Source organism: Pollachius pollachius (genome assembly GCF_949987615.1).
Source record: "Pollachius pollachius genome assembly, chromosome: 5".
In the NCBI taxonomy this organism is placed as follows: Eukaryota; Metazoa; Chordata; class Actinopteri; order Gadiformes; family Gadidae; genus Pollachius; species Pollachius pollachius.
In genome coordinates, this window is record NC_136938.1 from 6,339,476 (window position 1) to 6,365,315 (window position 25,840).

A 25,840-nucleotide genomic window follows, 5' to 3' on the forward strand; every position below is an offset into this window, starting at 1 on the left:
TTAGAACGGATCTCTTCATATGCAGATTCCCAAAAAAAAGAAGGAAAAAGAAAAGTCAGGACGTGCAAGTTGGTCCTTCCGCATCCTTGTTTCCATTTGTCTGTGTCCGTCTTTTCGCTCAGAGCGTTTTTCGCTCAGCGTCACCTTAATCAGTCGGCCAGATAGGCCGGCCGACCGGGCGAGAGCTGTCACTAGCAATTCCCTGCTACACATTCTCGACATCTTGCAGTTAGCTCTTGTTTTAAAGCTAATTAAAAAATTTAGAGAACACAACTTTTTTAGACACCCTCCCACCATCGCAAACACCGCCACCCACCACCCCCCACCCACGAAGTTTGCTGCGGTTAAGAAAAAAATAACAACAACGCCGAAAATCAATACTCTGGTCTGCCTCCAACATCTTAATGCCAGCTCGGATTGAGAGAGGCGTGGGGAGGTGATGGAGTCTCTGTCAGGAGCCAGACATCAGAGGACTTTTTAATTGAGGCCCTGTTTGGGAGCTGGGAGGAACCAGCGAGCACTGGCAAAACAAGAGATAGAGCTCCGGCACTCACACACACACACACTCACATTCTCTCTCTCTCTTCCCTCCCTCCCTCCCTCTCCCTCCCTCCCTCCCTCTCTCGGCCCGGTCCCTCCCTCAGGCCAGCGGGTTTAATAAACTTCCAACCACATTGCCTGGGCTTCTGCAGCCTCCATCTGTGGCCCTCTCATCGCTAACAAGGCGCCGTAGCAGCTAGCTTTGAAGTGTACGCTCAGTTAATTAGCCGGCTGTAATGGCTGTAGGATTACCTTTGACTGTACAGGCCCGAAAACTCATACTCACCTTGCCCCCGGCAGGTGTGAATAATAACCTGAAGACCTCCGCTGTGTTTCTAGGCTACATTCAGGCTCTCACTCTCTCTCTCTCGCCGTTCACACACAATTCATTCCCCGACCAGGTGCATATAGACATTCTCTATCTATAATTTTTGCTCTGTATATTTTGTACATGGCTCGTGAATACAAAGACCATCAGAAATCATCTGACAAGAATGTTGTCGCTGACAGTTTTTTTATTAATGATAATAATAGTACGCGTTATAGTAATAGTATAACATGTGTAATTATACACATGTACTGGTGCTCTGAAGTGTAGTTCCATATATTACCGCATATTGTGGTATTATTGTGTCGGGCTGGCTTTTTATCTTCAACCTGTGATTACTACTTATTTATTTTGTATGTACAGATATTCAATTATATAGAAATACTACTACACTCACTCACTCACTCACTCAGCCCCGCTGAATCTCCGTCTCTCTGCCTGTATTGCCTCCTTCGCCAGATGCCGTTTACGGCCGTACCTCAGAGAGCGAAAAAGGGGGCTATTAGAAGCTTTATGCCGATGAATGTGGAGCCATTACTCTTTAATGTAATGTACTTAAACGTGCACATCTGCACACCCAGCTCTGGTGTTCGCCACAAGTCTTTGGCATCCAGGGAAGGGCAATAATGTCAGACAAATTGTGTAAGTAAATGGGCTGGAGGTTGTCCTAGAGAGACTGGCATCGCCTGGCCTGCATGCCAATAAGACAACAACAAGCGAGTGTCTCCCCCGAAAAGCAATTTATTGAAATTCAAAAAGAGGAGGAAAGGGCTTGCAGCTAAAGAAACGCTGACAGGACAAAACCATGTCACCATCCATCTTAGTTTGCCAAGTTCTCATCTCACAGCAAGTGACTTGTCCGGTCCCAGAATGCACCAGGGTTGCCATGGCTATTTATAGGCTATTGCCTTTAAATAGCTGTGGCTATGCCCAATATGGTTGGCGAGGTTAACTGATTTGATCATAATTAACAATAATAATGATATTATTATAATATGTATAATTAAATATACATATTTAAACTCAACCTATTGAAATACCATTGACTTCAATGCCATATTAAAGCTGAATAATGAAACAAAAATACCTTGGAAGAATAACACAAATGATCATATACAAATGGTTTTATCTGACAAATTGTCAATGAAGATAATCATACATAAACACACAAACAGAGAGGAACATGACGAAAAGGATCCCGATGACAAAGGGATGAACAGGTGTTGGATACGGTCAGTGATGGAGCCCCCCCCCCCAAACCACTGGCCCAGCGGGACCGGCTGTCACAGCCACAGGTACCAGGGAGCTGGCCCGGTCTGGGGACAATGCCTCCGCCGCAAACAAAAGAGTACATTACAATAAAGCTGGCGCCGGAATCACACACATAGCCAAGCGTCGAGCCTGGAAGGCAGCCACTGCAGCCACTGCAGCCACAAAGAGGGCCCCACAAAGAGGAACCCACATGGGCCCGCAGACGTCGTTCCCCAACAAAGGCTCTGTCGTAGCGGCCCGACCGGTACGGGGCACCTGGTGAGGAGGGCGGTTAATGAATCTGAGGCCGAAAAAACAAAATCCAAGTCATCTGGTCAATGCAGGCGCAATATTCATGCTCATGTTTCCCACTGCTGGATAATCCCTGTTGTCTGACACCAGGCAGCCCTTTTTTTCCATTAGTATTGTTGTTGTGTCTGCCAATCACACTCTCTCTCTCTCTCTCACTCTCTCTCTCTCTCTCTCTCTCTCGCTCTCTCTCTCTCTCTCTCTCCCTTGCGCTCTCTCTTTCTCTCCCTCTTCCCCTCCCTCTTTATCCCTCCTTCTCTGTTCTCTGTTTAGCTGTGCAGAACAGAAGGAACCGAATGAAAAAAAAAAAGGTCTAAATCACCAATGTCTGTAAGCTTGTTTGTTCCAACAAAGTGGTAGGCATCCATCACCTTGCCATTGTTTGGTTGAAAGTGATTTAGTAGGGCTGTTGGTGTGAATTTGATGTCTTATTCATGTTGGTGTCTCCACTCCGCATTGCTTTGTAACGACACAATGCATTTATTTGAGCGGTTTGTGTGCCAGACGTGGCTCATTTTTAGAGATGTCTCTATGCCTGCCTCCAAAGTTCAGGGACTGGTTGTGGTTCTCTGGTCTGGGGGGTGGGGGGTCGTGTCGGCCCCTCCAGCAAGGCCTGGCTAGAAGGCCTGGCTTCTAAACTTAGGGCCAGCCCCATGGACCGGCTGTGCTCACTGGTGGGGCTCCCATCGCCCAACCCCTTCCCTCCCTTTCTTATGCTTGCTTGGGGACACCCTGACAGCATTTGTAAAGGCCAGGCCCCTGGTTCATCCTCACAATGAGAGAGAAACCTAATTGACTCTTTCTCCACTCGCTCTCATCCCGGCAGCTTTTCTGCAATGAGCCTCGAGGCTTCTTCTTCAGCCCAAAGCTGTCCCTCTGCCAAGGGACATTATTCCTCTTTTGGTCACAGCTTAAGAGGTTGAGTTTCATCCTGGCAGGTAAAGCCGTGTGGACCGTCGAAGGGGCGGAAAACAGGTTGGACTGCCAGCCGCCGTATAGACTCATGGTGTGACCGGGAATAGGGGTCAGAGAGCCACAGGAACACCTCTTCCCACCATCACTACCGGGCCACAAGAAGACATTTGGGCCACAGAAAATGCCTGAAAATCTAGGTTTTTTTTACAATTAGCTACCCCCAAACAATACCTTGGCGGGCCCCGTGGAGCCCGCAATGGTGGCTTCCAGGGACCAGCAGACTCATTTGTCACCTGTAATACGACTTTTTCCTGGGGAAAGTTTTTATCCTGCTCTCGCGCGGCCCCATTATAATATCTATTCTTATCCTTTGTAATCTTCCCTGGATGGTTTCTTGCTCATGAAAGCGGGGTTGGACCACCCTCAGTGCGAGCTGGTTACACATGGGGCACAGCGTCACGCCACAGTCATAACCCAGGCCAATAATAGAGCTTGGCGAAGCAAATATCGCCATCATGTCACAGATGATATCAGATATAATATCATTCCCTCGACCTGCCTGCCTGCCTGCCTACCTGTCAGTGCGTCCATCCCTCTGTCTATAAAACATACATTCAGACAGGGTGAACGGAATCTTTCGAACGCAATGCCTATACGGCAAATACGGCTACCTTTACCGCAGCTTCCGCTGTGCACGGATGCACGGCCGGGGTGAAGGCTCCATACAGGGCACTCCGGGGGAAAGAGGGGAGAAGAGGCAAGGAGAGGAGAGGGGAGGAGAGGTAAACAGAGCCATTAGAGACAAATCTATTTCTGAAGAAAACAAAATCACATCATCAAACAAGGGGGAGAGGAAAAATCGGATGGCACAGCCCTGTGGGCCCGGGCGTAGAGATGATAGCCGTCGACGGCATTTGTCTTTATCAGCCTGCCCTGGGGACGGCGAGGAGGGTGGGAGGATGTGAGAATAACAAGAAAGAGAGAAAGGGGACAGCCGTATTCTATCCCCATCGGTCGCGAAAGGAACCCAAACCCATTCCTTCCTCTTCGGTGGAATCTTCTTGAGAGATGTGGACAGCTCAAGTATGATTCAGAGCACGGAGTATTCCTTCCCTGCCCGTGTGTGTGTGTGTGTGATTGTGGTTGTGTGTGTGTGTGTGTGTGTGTGTGTGTTGTTCACGCAGGCCTGCCCTCGGATGGTCATCCTTAAAAATAGAGCAGAGTAAAGAGGTCTTTGGACAGCGAGTCCCGCGTCATCCGTCACGCCTGGCCCGCGGTGGCATGAGCAGCTTCATCAAAAGGACAAGATTGACTTTCCACATTTTCTCCTTCTCGCGCTGACATTTAGTTGTTTTGTCCGGGTTTGAGAGGAGGCTTGGAGAATGCGACGTATGTGAGGAGTATGTGTTTGTAGTTTTTTATTTGTATGTTTTTTTTTCCGATAGTGTGAAATTTCATGCTTGTAATTGATCAAGCTGACGATTTCATTTTGGATATAATTGAAAACGGGGTCAATGAGTCAAAATTTTGACTCAATTTTGGTCATGTATTATATTTAAGGGACCGAACAAGAGGAAAATCAACAAATGTCAAATGTCTAAAGCGTTCAACGGCATTTTAATAATGGTTCGGGTCCGGATTGACTCAAACAAAGGAACTACCCTATAGTTTAGATAATGATTACCTTCCGATTGTCACTTTGTCTGTCCTGTGTCCCGCCTCCACTTTTATGGTTATTTTATTATGTCTTTCATCAAATTTCCCAGAACCTTCAGTCAACAAAGGAAAGATTGGGTTTCCATCTTATATTGTTCGCCTCCAAAGGTTCAAAAGAATCCTGACCTCCATCTGAGCTGTGTCATTTTATATCCTACCGATCTGTCCTCACAGCGTTTGCCAAGTCTGTGAAAAATTCTCCATCCATTACGCAGTCGAATGCCAGTCAATTTTCAGACACTTTCTCTACAATTATCTGCCCAACAAAGCCTCTTCAACGAGAAGGCTTTGTTTGTGTTACAGCCAGACTTCCATACATTTTTTCTTTCAGGTCCATTGTTTTATCTATTTACTCCTCTCTCTCTCTCTCTCTCTCTCTCTCGCTCTCTCTCTCTCTCTCTCTCTCTCTCTCTCTCTCTCTCCTTCCCCCCTCCCTTTCCATTGTTAAAATGCCCTGGGGAAATATGGCCATGTCTCTGGTATCTCTTTTTTATTCTGTTGATCAGCCACCCTCCCTCTTTTATTAGTCCAGTCCAGTTTGCCAAGATACTGTCAGCACTTTGAAGTCTAATTGTCTCCAGAGTGAGTTTAGTTTAGAGCTGTCTGACAAATCTCCACTATCTGCACACTTGTCAGAAGATGTTTCTCTTCCCCACCTCCACACACCTCATTAAAAACTGGATGGGAATAAACGTTGGCATATTTATGGTGTCGGCCTGATGATGAAATCAGGAACCACCATATATGTCCCACTATTTCAAAATAAAAGCGCCCTAGATTCCAGGGGTTGCGAGCTAGAAGCCGGCAGAAGGCAGGGGCTGCGCTCGCTGCTCGTAAGACGCTCCGTGGCCGGGTCGATGCTGTTTGAACAAAGTGAAAACACCAGTGTCCCATCTGGGCACAATTAAACCGCACTCTAATGTCTCACTGTAATTGGATCCCAATAAATTCCTCGCAACGTTCAAAACGTAAGGTCTCCCTCGTTGGTTCCTCTCTAACGATATATAAACCTCGGCACGTTGCAAATGTTGCCAACTTGGTGACAACGCAAACCGTTGGCGAAAGTAACTCACACTAGAACATCTTAGAGAACTATCGCAGAGGCTTATGCGTGTGATGTGGTGTGTGTTGTGTGCTTCTGAGGCAAAACTGAACGTGCTTTGCTCTCTCTCTCTTTGTACCCCCTTTGCTCCAGGTCAGAATATGGCGTTCCCCCCGGTGGCTCTGTGGGTGACGGTGGGTCTGGCCGTCTGTCTGCTGTTGCTGCTCATCGCTCTGGCCGCTGTCTGCAGACGGAAGATCAAAGAGAGCTGTGAGGAGGCCAGGAGAGAAGGTACGGCAAGACACAGGAAAGAGGGATGAGAGAGAGAGACCTTGTCCGTTGGAAGTTCTCCAACGCCCGCTTATGTAATGGATTCAGTGGGGAGCTGTTGTCTTTATTGAAGGTTGTTCCCGGTGTCGTTTTAAGAAGTTCATGTTTCAATCATCAGAGGGAAGGTGAGAGGAACGCCTTGAACGCTCCTCTGTTTATCCTTAGTAGAACAGATACCAACGCTGTGTAAAACCACAACGCATTGTCATTTTAAACGTGAAGTTTGCAAGCTTTCAAAAGAAACGACGGCATAACTTAACCCTGACTTCTCTACTGCCGCTAGCACCTCCTCCCTGGCACGCAATAGATACATTAAAGTGTGAAATGTAAAGAATGGGAGGACGATAGAGATCAGATGCTGAGCTGAGATTATGACCCCGAGGAACCATTACAATCCACATCTTTTTTTTATTTTTTGTGTTAATGTTGCCATCATGCCGGGACTTATGGCTGCCGCAGTCAGGGCCATTATTACCCGGTGCTGTAATTAGCGTTGCAGAATAGTTCTGGAATTGCTGCAAGTGCAAAGAGAGAAAGTTTTGAATGGAGGATGGATGGACCAAGGCCACCAGCTCTGCTGTAATGAGATCCGCTCAGACTGGAAGAGACATTTAAATAAAGGTCAGCCTGTGTCTGCACAGAGGCCCAGGGGGTGGAAAATAAATATAGAAGTGACAGAGACTCAGAGGAAAGAGTAAATAGCTCCATGGAACATATGAAATCAAATGAAATGGAAAGAGGGAAATATAATCCTCCTCCCCTCCCCACTGGCCATTCTCTGGTGCCGTCGTACCCCTCTCTGTTTTGCTTTAGTGGAAGGCCTGCTCTTCCCACTGCACCTATGTGAGGAGGCGGGACTGATTATGTGGTCATCTTCTGCCTGTCTCCCTGAAATATTAAGCCTCACACCTTTCCCGCCCCCATTTTGATTGTTTCAGCGCGTCCTTGTTCCCTGAAAGCCGATGGACGGCTCTACCGCAGTATATATATATATATATATATATAGTACCTCGACATAGTAGCCAATCAGGAGCTAGGCGGCGCTTGCTATAGACTGATGCCGTCGTATGAATACAGATGTGGAAGGATCTCTTGAATCGGTTTGCGGGTTGCGGTTGTCATGGCGCTTGCGGCCGGGGTGCCGAGCGGAGGACGTAAGTGGCGTCTAATTGTGGTTGTCTGATCTCGTAACTGCGCTCGCGGGGTCGGGTCCGATCGTAGTCGACTCTTTGCTCGCTGACACCGGCTGCCGACCGGGGGGGGGGGGGTCAGCACAAGTAGAGGGAGCGAGCGGGTCATTTTTCTTTGCTGTCATAACGCATATGGGGCAGTGCGGAGTGGAACCTAAGCAAGGGGGGCAGCCCGCCGGATTGCAGTTGGAAGTGAAAGCTCAATTTGAGGGAGGCGTCTGTCTCTTGCCAGCACCACTGTTTACTCTCTAATCCTTTTTTTTTTTTTAACATTTCCTCTGCCGTTTTTTATTTATTCATCGATTTGTTTGCCTCGGCACATCCTTTATTTAGTTTGGTAGTTCTTCACACCGTCCCTTCTTATTTCTCTCTCTCTCTCTCTCTCTCTCTCTCTCTCTCTCTCTCTCTCTCTCTCTCTCTCTCTCTCTCTCTCTCTCTCTCTGTATCTATCCTTGTGTCTCTCTCTGTGTGTGTCTCTCTCTCTCTCTGTCTCTCCCCCTCCCTCTTCCTTTCTCTCTCTCTCTCTCTCTCTCTCTCTCTCTCTCTCTCTCTCTCTCTCTCTCTCTCTCTCTCTTTTGATCTCTCTCTCTCTCTTCCTCCCTCCCTCTCCCTCTCTCCCTGTGCCTCCCTCTGCCTGCCCTACCTTGTATAATACATGAGACATCAAGCATGTGTTGCTGACGGTGTAGCATCTCTCTGGCGTACCATTTAATCCCTCCCTGGCCCCCTGGAGAACCTGACGTGTGTACATGACACGGGCGAGCCGTGTCTGCCGTCTGAGACACGACGTGCGTGTGAGAACAACAGGCCGGATGGATCTCACATCCTCACTCCTCCAGCGTCACCGGAACGTCTGTTCGCACAGGGTTCTGTTGTTCTATCCGTGCTGTTCCTCGCTGACGCTCAGTGCCCATAACCGCCACGCATCTGGAATCGGAGGGAACTCTTAAGCCGTCTCTTCAGCGGGCATTAAGTAGACGCCATCTTTTTTGTTTCGTATTAATGTGGATGATTTAGTGTCGGTTCCTTTGCTGCCAGCGTCCCAGCGCTGGTCAGTTGCTCACTGTCACCGGATTGGGAGGCTTTCTGGTGACCCTGCTCCAATGACGTAGCTTCCTCCACCCTCTAGTCCATATCGTGGTTTTCTACTGCTATGTTAGAGATATTAGTCTGTTAGTGTTGTGTTTCTAAGGTCATATTAGAGATATTAGTCAGTATGTTAGGGTTGTTTTCTACTACTATATGTTAGGGTTGTGTTTCTACTGTTATATTAGAGATATCACTCTGTATGTTAGGGTTGTGTATCTACTGGTATATTAGAGATATTAGTCAGTATGTTAGGGTTGTGTATCTACTGCTATATTAGAGACATTAGTCAGTATGTTAGGGTCTTGTTTCTACTGCTATATTACAGATGTATTAGTCAGTAGAAAAATGTTAACATCAACATATTATAAAACTATAGCCAAACTGGAATGAACTACCAATACATTCTTGACACTAACTAAATAACACAAAATACGTCCTTTTCTATGCACTATTTGACTGTCTCAGCTGTGAGTGCACTTTAAAACTGATTTGTCATCTTCTGTCTTCAGTTTCACCCCAAAGAATACAAATGTTTCTGCAACCAAATGGCAACCACTTTGAGTTGTGAGTAAGCTGCTATGAATGGATCGGCGTGCCATGCAATGAAAGTAGAAAGCTGGCTCTCGGATTAATCACTGGGTAGAATGATCACCTGTGGGCATATGCATACTGCAGAGTGTGTGTGCAATATTTGAAATTAGAATACACTTTGAAAATAGTAACAGAGGCTGAAGGATAAGGCTGCACACACATATATATATATATATATATACTTATTTATTTATTTATTTTAAATCTAATCTGAAAGCTATGTAATTATAATGATTCCTCTTTAATTTCCCAAGAGGATTATATTATGTTCTATCGAAGTCTTTGAAAATTGTGCCGGCAAACAGGAACATACTCAAACTTGCTGCGGCATTTAATTTGGTTCAATTATCAGTTCAATCTGCGCAAGACTCAAGTGGCGCACACTAAATGGTGGCTCTCAGGCCCAATCGCCGAAGATGTTGTCATAGATAAAGATCAGCTATTGGCTGTCTTGTACTCCATCTATTCTTGCGTGCATGTGTGTGTGTGTGTGTGTGTGTGTGTGTGAGAGATATTGTGTATTCAGTTCTACAAAAATACATCTATGTGCCACATTTGTGTGTGTGTTTGTGCATGTGTGTGTGTGTGTTTGTGTGTGTGACAGCCATCACCGTGGGATGTCTCTCCAGCTCTGTTGACAATGGTTTTGAAGGGGCCAGAGGCTATACCCTAATGTGATTACTGTCTCTGTGAGAGGGCCCGGATTGGTGAGGCGGGTAAATAGGTTTCTGTGTGTGTGTGGTTGTGTGTGTGTGTGTGTGTGTGTGTGTGCGTGTGGTTGTGTGTATGTGTGTGTGTGTGCTCTCTGCCCATCCTCTAGCCATCACTGCCTCTCTTCCATCACAGCTGAGATGAATAAACACAGTGAAAGGCTCATAACGAAGTGGCGATGCACATGCCAAAGCCTCACTGCATTCTATGGCTTCCCTTTTCCTTCTGTTTTGACTCTGTGATAATTCTCTCTCTCTCTCGCTCTCTCTCTCTCTCTCTCTCTCTCTCTCTCTCTCTCTCTCTTCTTTCTTTCTTTCTTTCTTTCTTTCTTTCTTTCTTTCTTTCTTTCTTTCTTTCTTTCTTTTTCAATTCAAAAAAGCTTTATTGGAATGAGAAACAAACATTTACATTGACAAAGCAGTCGAACAATTAGGAGGTCAAAGTATAAAATGTTAAATACAGCAGTATATACATATCAAATATTAGAAAACTAAACTCTCCTTCTCTCTCTCCACAGCTGAGGAGTCCAAGGAGCTAGAAGAGGAGGCGTCAAAGACAGGTCAGCTAACACACACCCGGACAAGCCTCTGTCTCTGTGTTCCCCCGTGCATATCTTTAGCTAGTGACGTTTCGTTTAGCGGCTCTTAGCTAGTGGCCGCTTAATGGACGCCCATAGGCAGTGCTGGTGCAGCTGTTGCTATGCAACTATCGAAGCCTTTCCTGATCATTAGCGCATTACATGGGAAACATGCCCCATGCCCCATGCCTGGTAACCAGAGAACTAGGCAGGGACAATGTCAAGGACTGGAGTTGTGTGGTGAAAACACAGAAGGAAACAAACGGCCCAATCACGTGTGGCAGGGGTTGCTAACGGATACAGTCTCACCGATGTGATGACTTCTTCACACCCTTTGTCTTCTGCCTGTGCGGAACATACGCCTCTCAAGTGCTCCTCTGAATCCAGACGGGCTGTTAATAGATCTGCTCCCTTTGCCCCCTTCCCCAGGTGAGGGATGTAGGATATTTTGCCTAGTTTGAGTCCTTACCCGTCAAGAATTCGTATTTTTGCAATTAGAATGCGTTACGAGCTTCCCGGTCGCACTGTGACCGTCCTTCCTTCAAGCAGTCACGTGATCGGGGTTCGCTTTTGACCCCTTCTTTAGTCCGATTGAATTATTTAGTTGCTCCGAGATTTGGAAAGTTAATACCATTTGATTTTAATAAGGTGAGAGTTGCAGGCAGGTCTCTGAGCAGATGGGGGGCACTATGGTTCTGTAATGCCTGCTCTATGTAGATCTAGAGCTATGCAGCTTTTGGGAGGGTCAGCTGTGGCCCAGTAGTTCACCAACGTGGTTGGGGGCCAGAACCGGGCCTTTGAGCAATGGCCGCCGGGCCGCACTCCTCCCCCCAAAAAATAAAATAATGTGTTGTATTATATTATTGACAGTTTAAAACTTTGCTTCGCGTTTGTTGATATACAGACACGGATGATTTTATTGGTCCCAGAGGAAATCATTATTTACAGTTGCTCAACTCAAGCCAGAAGCGTCAAGAAAAGAATGGATAAACACAACAAGCAATATAAACACAAAATACAGCATAGGGATATTTTAATTATAGAAAAAAGATTCTTACCAACAGCAGAAAGTAATTAAATGTTTGTATACATAATAAAAGTATATATATAACTGACTCTTAGTAAAGTCAAGCAAGTGACTCTAAAATAAAGTAACTGGTCTCGAGTATATTGCAGTCATATTGCACAGGTCATCTGGATATAATGAAATAGTGGCATGGCTCAAAGAGACTCGGTTAAACAGGCACTACAGAGTCCAGAGTGACTCACTCACTTCCGGCAGTGAGAGGAGTAAAGAGTTTGAAGGCAAAAGGAAAGAAGGACATCCGGTGGCGCTCCCTCAAACTCCCTACTGCCAGGAGTCTGTTGCTTAGCATATTGCTCTACAGCGTCATTGTCTAGAATAGAGTAGACAGCCTCCTCTTCTCTGTGACGGCGACACAGGGGGCCCACCTTCACAACAGGACCGGCCTTCCTGATCAGTTTGTTCAGTGTGTTGGAGTCTCTATCATGCTGCTTACCCAAAACATTGCAGTGTAGAAGAGGTGTGCTGGCTACCACAGGATGAACATCCGCAGCAGGGCCGGACGGACTGGTGCTTCCTCAGGAAGTAGAGTCTGCTCTGGCCCTTCTTGAGAACTGTGTTGGAGTTCACCGTGCAGTGGAGCCGGTTGTCCAAGTGGACCCCGAGGTACTTGTAGACCTAAACAACAACTACATTCACTCCCAGGAGGAAAAGCGGTTAAGCAGGAGTGCCAAATCTCCAAAGGTCTACCCGCAGTTTGAAGCGTTGAAGCTGTGCACCAGAGCCCTGTACTCCATCTCTTCACCGTCCCTGGTGCATCCAACTACTGCAGAGCCAGAGTCATCGCCGTGAAGGCTTCAGGGTGCAGAGTCTGGAGTCCGGAGTGACAGCTAGTTTGCGACGTCACATGCGGTCACATGAGCGGGCGACCAAAGTGGAACACGTGAACCCCTTGGGTTAGGGAGTATGGACGGAGCCCCGCGGCTTATGGCTCAATGTCCGGGCTGCAGATACGCTTAGTCACACGATGACCCCGGTGGCACCATCTGTTGTTAATGAAAAAAGCAAGCCCACAGCCTTTCCTCTGGCCACGTTGGGTGCCATTTCGTCGGGAAAGCTGCCGATGGTAACTGAGGAGTCGGGAATATTTCCACGCCGCCAAGTCTGAAACACACGGCACAACCCTCAGTGAACTCATTCTCTGCCCGGCCTCACTGCGCTGCATTACGTCAAAGGAGAGAGAGTCAGGTTGGGCTGGTGGGATGGCACCGGCGCGTTCCCCACGGTAGTCCACACACCTGGCTGGTGCAGGTGGAGACAGTGTTTATGGAGGTGGTGAAGTTGAGCTATTGCCCTTGTCATCAGAGATTACTCTTTAAGCTCCAGACAGTCAGCTTTGTTGTGCCATCTGGCTCCAATTGCTGCTGACAAAGACGGAGGTTGCAGCCGGAGACAAAGACGGCGAAATGAGGAGCACTTTAATAAACCCGGAGTGATGTGGAGGCCGCGGCTACGTGTTATCTTAATGAGCTGTCCGGAGGAGCGCGCCTTCCCTTTCAAAGCCGGCCTGATTGGAACAATAACCAGTGATAACTGGGGACCTGGGCCCATTCGTTTGAATGGAGCCTTGCTCCCCTGCCTTTAGAGCACAGCGTTGCTGTGTGCCTGTAACAAACAGCAGCACCTAAATAAGGGGGTAGGTTTGCAGCTGGCCAAGCAGAAAGGATCTTGAGACGGCTATATCATATCTGAGATATCGGATGTTTTCCACATAGAATCCCCTTATATCCTCCGTACATCCCCCACATATCCCCTTATTCCTTCGTTATTTCACCATACATCCCCTTATACCCACATATATCCCCATATATCCACTTGTATCACCATATATCTGAATATATCTCTATATATTCCCCATATATCCACTTATATCACCATATTTCCCAATTTATCTCTACATATCTGCATATATCCCCTTATATCCCCATAAATTCTCCATATATCCATTTATATCACCATATATCTCAATATTCTCTATATATCTCCATATATCCGCTTATATCCCCATAAATCCCCTTATATCACTATAAATCACCATATATCCCCATATATCCCCATAGATACCCACCCTTCCCGAGCAAGTGCAAATGCAAGTGCAAAGGACCACTATCTTGCATGTATGCGATTGTAGCTCTCTGCCGCACACACACACACACACACACACACACACACACACACACACACACATACACACACACACACACACACACACACACACACACACACACACACAAATGCCTTCACCTCCCCACCTTCTCTTGGAAATTAGTTTAGTAATCCAGGCATGACTCGCAGTTTAGGGGGGCTGCAGTAATCCGACTACCCTCTCTCCCTCCTCTACCACACACACACACACACACACACACACACACATTCCCTCCCTCCTCTCTCTCTCTCACACACACACACACACACACACACACATATATACGTGCACACATGTGGACCCACGTACATATACACACATATCCTCTCTTCCTCACTCCCTCCCCACACACACACACACACACACACACACACACACACACACACACACACACACACACACACACACACACACACACACACACACACACACACACACGGCGTGCCGGCCCTGGCTCCGCCCTCTCGGGGCCCAGGAGCCGGGCCTAGCAACCATCCCCTGGGAGAAGAAGAGGGGAGTGTTTTTCAATGACCCAGTTCTTTCACAGCAACCCAAAAAAAAATAAAAAAATGCAGCATCTTTAGGCACACAGTAAATATATGAAAAGTCCCTGGCTCTAAAAAAAACAAAACAAGAGGCAGCGAAAGCGTAAGAAGGAACGGCCCCACCGCTGTGCCGAATTAACCCCTGATTTCTGAGGCGAGGCGCAGCGAGGGTGGCATATCACGCGCCTTGATGCTAATGGAACCGGAGCCCCAGCCACCACGACCCTCCAGTCTCCGCCACCTTCTCACATCGCCTCAAATCCCCCCCCCCGCGTCCGGGACAAGGCCACCGCTGGAGGATTGATGGCAGTCGCCCCGGCCCCGTATTAAGGCGTCAAGCCCAATAGCTCATTGTCCTAAACGTCCCGGTGATTGTATGAGCGGTTATGGGGTGGCGTTTGTAAGGTGACTCTAACACGTGGACGGGCCCCGCGACAAGGACAGCTGTTCCAGACTCAAAGTCACCGCTGTGCTCGTTACCGTGGCAGACCGGGTGTGTCTGTGTGTCTGTCTGCCACACGGCGACCTCACAAGCCCCCCCCCCCCCCCCCCCCTGGCTGTTAGAGATCCCTTCGTGGTGATGTCCCCCTTGGAGAACGACGCCCGGACCCACGGGGGAATACAGGAACGTTGTTTTAGGAAGTACCCTCTGCGATGCGTCCCTGGTGATGAACTGTGCTAGGGTGATTCATGCGTTCTGCTTATGCGCGCGGCTTAGTAAGTCAGGTGTTTTTTTTTACATCTGTTCATGCCGCCATAGAGAAGGCGGTGAGTAATTGTTGCCCGCCACACAACCATGGATACCTGATCTTTGCATGGATTTGGAATTCCACCAATTTGTACCCGGGAGCCTTCAGATCACAATTGTTTTAAGCCTTTTGACAGGGAGAAGAAAGCGCCGGTTTGAACAGAGCAAACCTGATTCTAGAGCGACACGCATGTGTGATGTGCGGATCCAAGCCTTCAGAGACAAAACGGCAACACTGTCCAACGTAGGGATGCTCGATTATGGTCAATATTGACATCACGATTATTCAAACAATTCTTTTTTGTTTACAACAAGATGGATCTTTTCAGCATATCGTCCCCCAAAAAAATACTTTGCAACTGAGAACATTGAAATTTCCCCTTACAAAAACCCACAAAATGTTCCAATATAAAATTTTCAGATCGAAAATAATCTACAAATATATATCCAGCTTTTCTATAAGACATTTAATGAATAAAATAAATATACAAACGCATATATCTTTTTTTTAATCGCGATAACATTTTGATTAATCGCACAGGCCTAGTCCAGCGTTGCACATTGTATTCACCACGCCCATACTTACCCACGAATAAGACAAGAGGCTGCCTCGCTGTGCTGGCCCGGCCAGGTCCGCTGTCTCCATCGCTCCAGCTCCTGCTTGCTTCTCCTCAGGCCCCGGGCCTCTCCCAACGGTCACACATTAGCGCCTAAAGATATGTAAATAGAGCAGTCATGATGCCTTCATTAGGAGATACGGGTCACGCTGTAACTTCAAGAGCCTAATTAAAGTAGCTCCCTGCACTCCGCTCCCCAGTGTTGTGGCGCTCGCATTTATCAGGTGGCGCACATGCTACGCTAGTCACACATTATGCTACTAGCTTAGCACCTTTTTCCCTCCATCACATCTCACCAGAGAAGCCCGCAGAGAACCCGCAGAGGAGCCGAAGTCCAAGTCATTAAAACGTTGTGGCCTGTCTCCGCTCGCTCCTCTCGCGTGGGGAATGCTAATGTAGCGAGGAACGTCTTCCCCTTCATTCCGTCCTTCCTTCCTCCCTTGCTGCATTTGCTGCATCTAGTGGAAAGCCAACAACATCTCACCGGTTGTTGCCTGTTAAATGGTAAATGGACTGCATTAACACAGCGCTTTTTCAACCAGCAGACACTCAAAGCGCTTTACAATATTGCCTAACATCCACACGTTCATGCACACATTCTGACACCGGCGTCAACCAACCAAGCTCGTCGGGAGCAGTTAGGGTTTGGCGTCTTGCTCAGGGACACCTCGACACTCAAGAGGAGCCGGGGATCGAACCTTTTAAGGCTGGCATCCCTCCAGTTACCAGCCAACTACCTCCTGAGCCACATGCTGCCGCTCTTCCACTGCGAAGAAGGAGGATCCAGGGGCCATTTGGGCTCCGTAACCACCGTCATCTGGCCCCTGGGGACCGCTGGGGCCACACCGTCAAGAAGAGGGGGAGACGGCGTTGGTACCGGCTCTCCGAACCACTGCCCTCCCCCGTACCTGGAACACCAGGTGGGAAGCCCCCCCCCCCCCCCCACTCTGGTCGGCAGAGCACACCTCGGTTCCCCATGAGCACTCAGCTGCTGTGACTAATTAAATAACTCTGTGTGCCCTCTGCCTCCCGTTAGCCGCGGCAAGGTTGGCGCCGACACGAGGCAAGGAGACGGAGGATGGGGGAGGGGGGGGGGGGGACACGGTAATATCGAAGCAGATTGCCAACACACACTCCAATATAAATAGTACGTCTAAGGGGTGTCTGTGTGTGTGTGCGTGTGCGTGTGTGTGTGCGTGTGTGTGTGTGTGTCCATAACATCATCATGATTTGCAGAAATGTATGTTTTCTCATCCATCTCGTTTGTTTTGTCTTCATTTCAGCCATGATGCCTCTGAAAAGCGAAAGTTCACCGAGCTAAGGTGAGGAGGATCTCTTTGTGTGTGTGTTTGTGTGCGTGCGTGCGTGCGTGCGTGTTTACACTGGGTGCACGTGTGTGTGTCTCTGTGTCAGTGGTGTGGCTATATCTGCTTTTTTATATCGCGCCCTGATTGGGGGAGCGAACCGTACGTCTTCAAGCATGAAGAGTGAGAGGAGGAGGAGGAGGAGGAAGAGGAGGAGGAGAATAAGGAAGATGGGGCTGGGGGGGGGCGACAGTGCAATTCTCCATAACCGGCCAACATAACGTCCCGGAACAGGGAGTCGGAGAGGACATTTGTCTTGACTACGGTATCTACTGACCTTCTCCTAGGCGCCCCTCTCTGCTCGGTTCTCTGCCAGGCGCCGTGGCTCACTGCTGAATCACCCCGGATCAATTATTCTGATATTTGTGTGGCAGTTTTAGTATTGATCAGCTTATTCATGCAGAGTGCAGCATATCTTATTTAATAACGTAAGTCATTGCATTTAATTAACTCGTTTCAGTGACACTCGTGCCCCCCCCCCCCCTTTATGTTTAATGCACTCTAAACGTTGTGTGCAACTCTGTGCCCCAGCTCCTATTGTCGCTGTGACATCGCTGGTGGCTTGCTGCAGATTGCATGGCGATCAACAATAAGCAGCACATCATTTATTTATTTGCTGAGTGAGGCTGGCCCGGTGGAGTGGCTGGGTGTTGCTAAATGTCCACCGACTTTCTGCCCGCGATCGGGGAATCAGAGAGCAACTGAAGTGAGGCAGAGAGGGCAGGCTGGAGTCCCAACTCCTGGAACCACTAGAGTTCACCAGGCAATCAGTATGTTCTCACCTTGTTGTTGTGGTGGTTGTGCTACTTGGGAGCCTTCAGTTTGGGTTTGGCCTGATTTTGTACTCATTTAAAGTTTGACAATACACTTTTAAGGTAGCCGTGGTAGTTTGTGTTTGAGTAAACATTCAGAGGGTTAGCGCCGTCCGGGCAAGGTCGTTGCATTTCATTTGTGAGGCGTTGTTATTTATGGCATCGTTGATCCCATGGCCAGTTTGCAAAGATTACATTTTCAATTAGGTTTTCTTGTAAACCCTTGAGACAAACATTATGTTACCCCGGTATAACAATTACCTTCAGTTGAGCACCTCTCCAAAGAGCTTTACGGGCCTACTGCAGACAATTAACATTAGGAGAAAAGTCGGAAATCGTAAAATGAAAGATGTGCGAGTGGCTAAATGGAAAACAATGTGGACCCAACGTTTTTCGGATGAGCGTCTTGATACTAGGAGACAGTGTGTGTGTGTGCGTGCATGTGTGTGTGCACATGCACGCACACAAACACACTGTCAGCGAGTGAGATAAACGGAGGAGTGCGTGCGTGTATGAGAGGGTGTGTGTCTGTGGTCTCTTCAGGTCACTCACTTCCCCGTCGGCGTTGGGGGGGCAGGCTGGACGCTGATGATGTCAGACAGGACACTTACGCCCGGGGATTCTCCGGGGTTGAGGGGGGGCTGATGGGGGGTCCGCCAACTCAGTCTCCTGCGTAATTGATACGTTTGTCTCGGCCATTTATCTGCGTTCTTACACCCCTCTCGTCTCATTGGCCGGCCCACACGGCCCTCCTCTGAGGTGCTTGCGAGGTGCGGCGAATGGCGGAAAGTTCCGCAAGAAGCCAATTACAGAACATGCTTTTACATGAACAACCGTCCTTCATCGATATCAACACCCGCTGCAGAGGAGACAGGTGGGATGCATTGCCACGGCGATAAGCAGGCATCCATAAGAGTCAAACAACGCAGTCCGGCGGAAAAAATATAAGAGTAAAATGCTGTGCTGGCTTGCTGTTTTCCTTCAGTCGGGTTTTATTTTTTTTATTTTTCTTCCTAAATGATTTCCATGACATGAAAAGTGGTGATATCTGAGCTGCAGCTGGGGGCCGGAATCAGTGATCAATGACAGCTAATGAACAGCGAGGAGATGAGCCCTCCTCCCAATAGAGTGCCACTCTCAGAGACGCTGTCGACGTCTGACGCTCCGCGTGAAAAAAACACAGAAACCTTCATTAAAACCATCGCCCGTGGGCTCAATTAACTTCCATAGATTACCCATAACGCAGATAAAATATAATTGTGTGTGTGTGTGTGTGTGTGTGTGTGTGTGTGTGTGTGTGTGTGTGTGTGTGCACGTTCACATGGAAAATCAAACACGCAAATGTATTCTACATGTACAGTATATACCCATTGCACACACTTGAGGTCTCTTGGTATACAGGAGCCCAGGGCTGCCTATCTCTCCCCATTGCATATATTTTGAAACATAAATCCTAAAAAACCTTGACTTAGCAGATAATATCAAATAAAAAAGATATAGATGATATCCATATTTTTGTATTTCATTTTCTGATCAGAATTCTGATCAGAATCCTATAGAAGCACACACAGCCTTCAGTGTAGCTGGGACTGCAGGGGTGGGTGGGGGTGTTCCATGTTCATGAAGCATGGACATTAAACAGTGATTAATAACAGAGGGGAATCAAGAGGGTGAGCGATGGCCACGGCAACGACCTTATTAAGCAGCGGGGCGTGTGTGTGTGGTTGGCACATGAGCGGTTGAACTCTGTTCACCGTCAGGTACCGGCATGGCTTTTAAACGGTTGGACTTGACTTTAGTTCACCAGGGCAGGTGGACCAACCGCTCATATTCGCGCTGACCGGGGCGCCACCGGGTAAAGCGTACCATATAGGCTCAGTCCTGATCGCAGCGACCCGGGTTCGAATCCTTCCCTTGGTCATTTGCTGCATGTCCTCCCCTCTCCCATACCTTCCTCTCTTATTTCACTCTAATAAAGAATAAAAATGCAAAAAATCAACCAAAAAATATATATTTGAGCTGACCGTCGTTCCTTCAGCTGCGCATGACCTCTTTGTTTCCTTGATAACGAAAGGCGGTTCTATTTAACTATCAACTCAATCCAAGCGGTATGAGACACAAACTTCTGCTGTCCTCATCAACAATGTCAACAAAACTTCTAGATTTAACAGTACTCGTCCTTATAGCCAGCAATGCAAACATTGCTCCAGTGCTACCGCAATATTGACACGAGAATACATGAATAGATATGAATATATATGCATGATAATAGGCAACCTTGTTAATGGTGAATATGGATATGTTTGTTACTTTGCAAACTAATTGCGGAGATCTAATGAAAGCCAGAGCAAATCTAGTTTGTTCTGCACATCAGGTGAATTACAGATGGCTCAGCGGGAGTCAATCGGAGCGGGTTCGTACAGGTTGGGATGTGCATAATCTGTTTGCTATTGAGCGAGAACATCTTTGTGCGTAGCTACCTGAATAATGTTTTGCAATTAAGGCGTAATTCATACACTGCCTCTAAACTATTGTTGGAGTTGTGCTTTCGCTGTGAAACTAAACGAGATAATGAACGGGAAGAACGGGATCAAATGTTGAGAGAAGGATTAAATACTCGGAAATGATCCGGTGTTGTCTGGGTCTGTCTCGAACGGGATTTCATGTCCCTTGAGTATAACAGCAGCTCTCGATGTTCAGACAGATACATCGTGCTTTGAGCCAGCTGTCGGGTGTAAGCAAGGCAATACCCGGCTCCTAAAATAAAGTTGTTCTCATAAAGTTTGTCCTGATGCTTGCCCTACTCCTAACGTGTTTAGTGGCCCGACAGTCTATAATACAACAACATAACAGTAATAATATGAAGTCCTCCCCATCATCGCACCTTAGAGCACCCGTAAGAGGGCACGATGGTTCAGTGGGGTGTCGACCTTGAACAAGATTTCTAACGCCTACCTGTACGTTGCTTTGGATAACATCCTCTGCTGAAATCACGAATTGGTAGGCTGAAGGGACATGGCTACCTGTACAGAGTGAGTGCAGACGACCTCGCGTTGCATTCAGCATGGATGTCACCACATGGGCTTGTGATCACCAGGTGGTGACACGTTTGTGTGCCTGTGTGTGTGTGTGTGTGTGTGTGTGTGTGTGTGTGTGTGTGTGTGTGTGTGTGTGTGTGTGTGTGTGTGTGTGTGTGTGTGTGTGTGTGTGCGCGAGCGCTGTAAACCCACATTATAACACTGTCGTAGAGTCTGGCGAGGCGGGGTCTCCAAAGAGACGTGACTGAGCCTCCCTTTGCTCCGCCCTTCACGTTGATAACCCGGCCAGCCCCCCCTCCAGGTCCCACCCCCCCTCCAGGTCCCCCCCCCCCCCCCCACCCCCCCCCAGGGCTCACCCCCCTAGTCTTCAAACGGTCCTTTGTATCACAGAGGAGAATCAAGATGGAGGCACCACCAGTTACCTGACACACACACACACACACACTGACACACACACACACACACACACACACACACACACACACACACACACACACACACACACACACACACACACACACACACACACACACACACACACACACACACACCGGGGGGGGGAGGCGATAAAAGGGCAGGATTTATGTATGCTACAACAATGCATGCTGCTACACCGGGCTCATGGTTGTGTGTGTGTGTGATGTGTGGGTGTGCGTGTGGCCAGGGCCTAAGGGGATACAGGTACACCCGCCACTCATTCTTGTCGTCCTTCCACATACGGACGTTTTTGTTCGCTAGGGCGGCTCGTGGTCGACCTAGAGATTCCAAAGTTTTCTTGCCATTCCCTGAGAACCCCAACTCCGTTGATAAAACAATCCTTTAGGGAGGTTTTGATAGGCGACCTTTGACCCTATTCAGCATTGGTATTTCACATTAGTCACTGGACTCACATCATCACACCCCGATGCAGCAGCATACCCCACCCTTCCGGGTGTACGTGATGGAGAAGGAGTGGGCAGTGTGGAAGCTAGGGGTAGCTGTAGCAGAAGTTTAAACGAATCAGCATCAATTTGGCCGGGTCTTTAGTCGAACTGGCTGTACAAACATTGTACAAACCTGGTTAAGCTCATTGCAGTTCTTAACATGGCTCAATGCGCACATTGTGTGTGTGTGTGTGTGTGTGTGTGTGTGTGTGTGTGTGTGTGTGTGTGTGTGTGTGCGCGCGCGCGCATGCGAGAGAGCACCTATGAATCACTCGTGTTTAGTCTCCCTGTGCCTCACTACTTCAGGGAAGTTGGGGTGGACGACCTTTAACACGTCTCCGCCACACAGGAGTGCGCGGGTACATCCAAACAGCGAGGCCAGGTTGACTCCGGTGCTCGGTGTTATTAATGCATGCGGCGCTAAGTAGAATGAGGGATCCTTCACAATGCTCTGGTGGCCTACTTCCTGGTGGCCGTAATTATAGCACGGCGGCGGCGGCGGCCCCCCTCTGTCTGACAGCCGCCGCTTTGAATTGTTAATGTGTCCAAACGAGTCGACATCACCATCACATGTGTGAATCTGTTTCATGCGTCGGCTAATTGCCCTTGCACCGTTCTTCACGCTTTGCTTGGCTGATAACCCTGTAATGGATTTTAAATGTAGCAGAGCTGAGGCCGCAGACCGCGTTAACCAGAGTCAACATTAACATGCCGGGCCTCCCCCCATGGTGTACTTTGTATTATTTGAGATGGATTTAGCATTTTAAGAGTTGTTCGTTTTGTGGTTTTGTCACTGGGCACATTTGGGTACAATCTTAAATATTTAAATATTTATATATACTTTCCAGATGATAAAAGAATGCACCCAAGGATGAGTATGATGTATGGCCCCTTTTATTGCAATGCAGATATGAAAATAATTTGGTTTGAATGTATCGCTGTTCGTTAGAAAGGATTTAGTTGGCCACTGCGTCTTTTGTAGCACACAGCGCCTTCCAGGAGCCAATAGAGAATTAGTGTGCAATCGCCGCTATGGGCTGCAAATGAATCAGCCAGCGTGAGTCCCCCCGTCTTTAAAGAGGACATGCTGGCCTGCACAGATTTAGATTCTCTGATGGATAGCGGAGAAAATATACTTTTTGTGCTTGGAGTTTTCTTTTGATTGCCAATTAGAAAAATACAAATTGTGATTATGCCGGCCCAGGACGTTATTTAAAATGGAAGGGGGGGGGGGGGGCGTCTTATACGTTCAGGTGTAGTCAGGCTTTACTCTCCCTGACTCAGTGAGGCTGAGCACGTGGTTTGGGAGTGCACGTTCCTGCCAAGGTCCCTCTCAGGAACGCCGATTTGAATCAATTAAGATGACGCAGTTAATGAGAGTTTTCAAACAGGGTGCTAATCTTAATGAAATTAAAATGATCAAATAATTAAATTGAAACAAATGGCAAGATAGCACTTATTTTCCGTCTTGATGTGCTGAAGAACGTTTAACGAGAATGCGTGCGCCCTCACATGTGAGAGATATGAATCTTATTTATGTTTAAGTTAAATAAACATTAACGAGCGGGGCAAAGTCACAAACTTTATACAATATTATCAATTATCTACATTTGTCCTATGCAGTCGAGCATGGAGAAAAATCGTTCTCCATGTTTATATTTTGGGTACGCATTTACACATACAAATGACCTAATTACAAAGCCAATATCAATCAGCTTCGAAACGTACAACAGCACCAGCAAAATTTTCTCCTTGGAAAGCCTGCAACAACTCGTCGGTTATTCCCGTTAAAAAACGTCCCTTTGATTTGAAACACAAGTAATTGACTCAAATTAAGTATGTAAACTGAACCGCCGAGCATATAGGCAACTAAATAACCTTTCAAGTCATCAAGTGTGTGAGCCCCATGTGTGGCATCCTTCCAATCTGTTCCATGGTGATTTGGGCAGGTTTAATGACGCTGTGAGATCCATTTATTTCACTGTTTGCCACAGTCTCCGGGGAGCAGGGGTGAGGGAGGCAGTAGGTTTGGTAAAAGGTGCATGCAGGGAGAAAAGAAGTAGCGAAGCTAAATGAAGAAGGACTTCCTAATCACGAGGAATACCTCCCCTCGCCTGTACGATAATTAAGTGTCCATGTAATGATGACGAATGAACTTAGCTTTTAATTTACTTGTTTTGTCCTGCAAAGTTTCAGGTTTTTTTGGAAAAGCTTTATGCTTATTGATGCAGCTTACAATATTACAATTATGTTAATATTTTTATTGATTTAATCAATTATAATAATTTATATTTATATTATAATATATCATATATCATATTATTATTGAATATTATATATATATATATGGTCCTTAGGTGTGGTCCAATAGCCTAGTGTTTATGCTGTTTGACCTTTAGGTCAAAGTTCAAACAAGGTCAAAGCCCACCCATATGCATCGTTGAGAAGAGCCTAGCCTCTACCACATGATCTAAATCTCTGTAAATCTTCGTATAAAACCAGCTGCTGAATGAACAAATAGGGAAATTGTATCTTCATTGTTTGCCTCAAACAATGACAACAATGTTGTGAGTTGTTGAGAACTGTATGCAGTCATTAGTCTTACATGTAACTTCCTGTTTCCAGGATGTGGTCCAAGACGACATGAAGCAGATGTGTCTGGAGACTAATCCCTCCCATCCTGTCAATCCCCTTGGACACCATCTCCCCCCCCCCCCCACCCCCGGTCTCTCCCACCATGTCAAAGCCTCGCTGGGCAGGAGAGACTCCATCATGGTATCGCCGGCAGAGACTTACCCCCAGGATTCCCAAAACTCAACACAGGATTTGTACAATCATTTTATAATTTGTCGTAGTATTATATCCCTCCCCCTGTCTGTCGATCGATCAACGTGCGCCGCCTCCCCAAAACAAACAGGGAAGTCAAGCGTCTTGTTTGCGGCGCAACGCACCAAAGATAAACTCTCTTTGGATCTGGATTCAAACTGGATCGGACGGGCACTACTTCTTGCCTCCCCGGTTCAGACATGGCTCTCTGTAAGTGTGTGATGTGGCATTTGCTTGACTTCCCCCTGCTTAATAGGAAACGAGGAGCATGAAGGATGATGACCCGGGCCTTGGCGGCCGTCACGAACGTCTCCGCCGGTAACGGAGCGCTTCTCCGCCATTACTCCCGCGGCGGCTAATTAGCTTCTGTCGCCCAAGTAACTTGAAGCTGTCAGTGTGCGCCTTCGCCCGCCGTGCTCGATAACTTGAGGGAATTAGTGTAGGACTGCCGGCAGACCGCTAGCGAAATTGCGAATGTTGCATGAGACGCGTGTCTTTCTCCACTGAGCTGCCAGCGCTGTGTGTAAGAAGATGTGTTTGTTTTATTTTAGGAATGGTGTTATTGGTTATGTGTCCACGTTGGGATGTTTTTATCAACTTAGAGGTTGTTTTTATGCGTCATGTTAGTAACTGAACAATGCCCAGTGCCTAAACTTCATGTTCATGTCAAAGACTGTTATTATTTCTCTAAAATAATAGTGCCTATTTGCATTAAAAAGACAAGGTAACACCGCCTGGTCCTTCCTCATTTGATGTGCCATTTCCACGGCACACTTTGTTTTTACACTCTGGCAAGCTCCACTTAGTCACACAGGATTTGTTGTTTGTGACCAAACATCAAATTATGGTCAGAATAATAAAAGAAGAACAAAAATATTTCATTTTCCATGCAAATGAAGCGAGGAGTGTTTCACAGCCCCTAGTTATGCCGTTGCATTTCTGCCGAGATGCGGTCAACCGAAGCAACTTACTCTTTAAGAATGATGGAAAGTTTCTCTATGATTGTTAGTTTCCGTTGCACAGGAAATCGCTGCCATCCACGCCCCCCCCCCCCCCACACACACACACACACCTCCTCCTCCTCCCCCTCCTCCTCCTCCTCCTCTTCCCCCCTAAGCTGGGTGATTGGAGGGCCGTTGATCAAACCT

The 25,840-nt window shown here is 47.4% G+C and overlaps 1 protein-coding gene across 1 annotated transcript in view; it reads left to right on the top strand.

Moving 5' to 3' along the window:
* The window catches only part of cd276 (CD276 molecule), a 57,009-nt gene extending 31,603 nt beyond the window's left edge, over positions 1-25,406 (top strand). The window contains exons 5-8 of the mRNA XM_079737373.1: positions 6,255-6,392; positions 10,530-10,571; positions 17,013-17,051; positions 24,492-25,406. Of these exons, the coding sequence (XP_079593499.1) occupies positions 6,255-6,392; positions 10,530-10,571; positions 17,013-17,050 (218 nt within the window). The 3' untranslated portion in view covers position 17,051; positions 24,492-25,406. The remainder of the gene's footprint in view (positions 1-6,254; positions 6,393-10,529; positions 10,572-17,012; positions 17,052-24,491) is intronic.
* Positions 25,407-25,840: the final 434 nt, after the last annotated feature.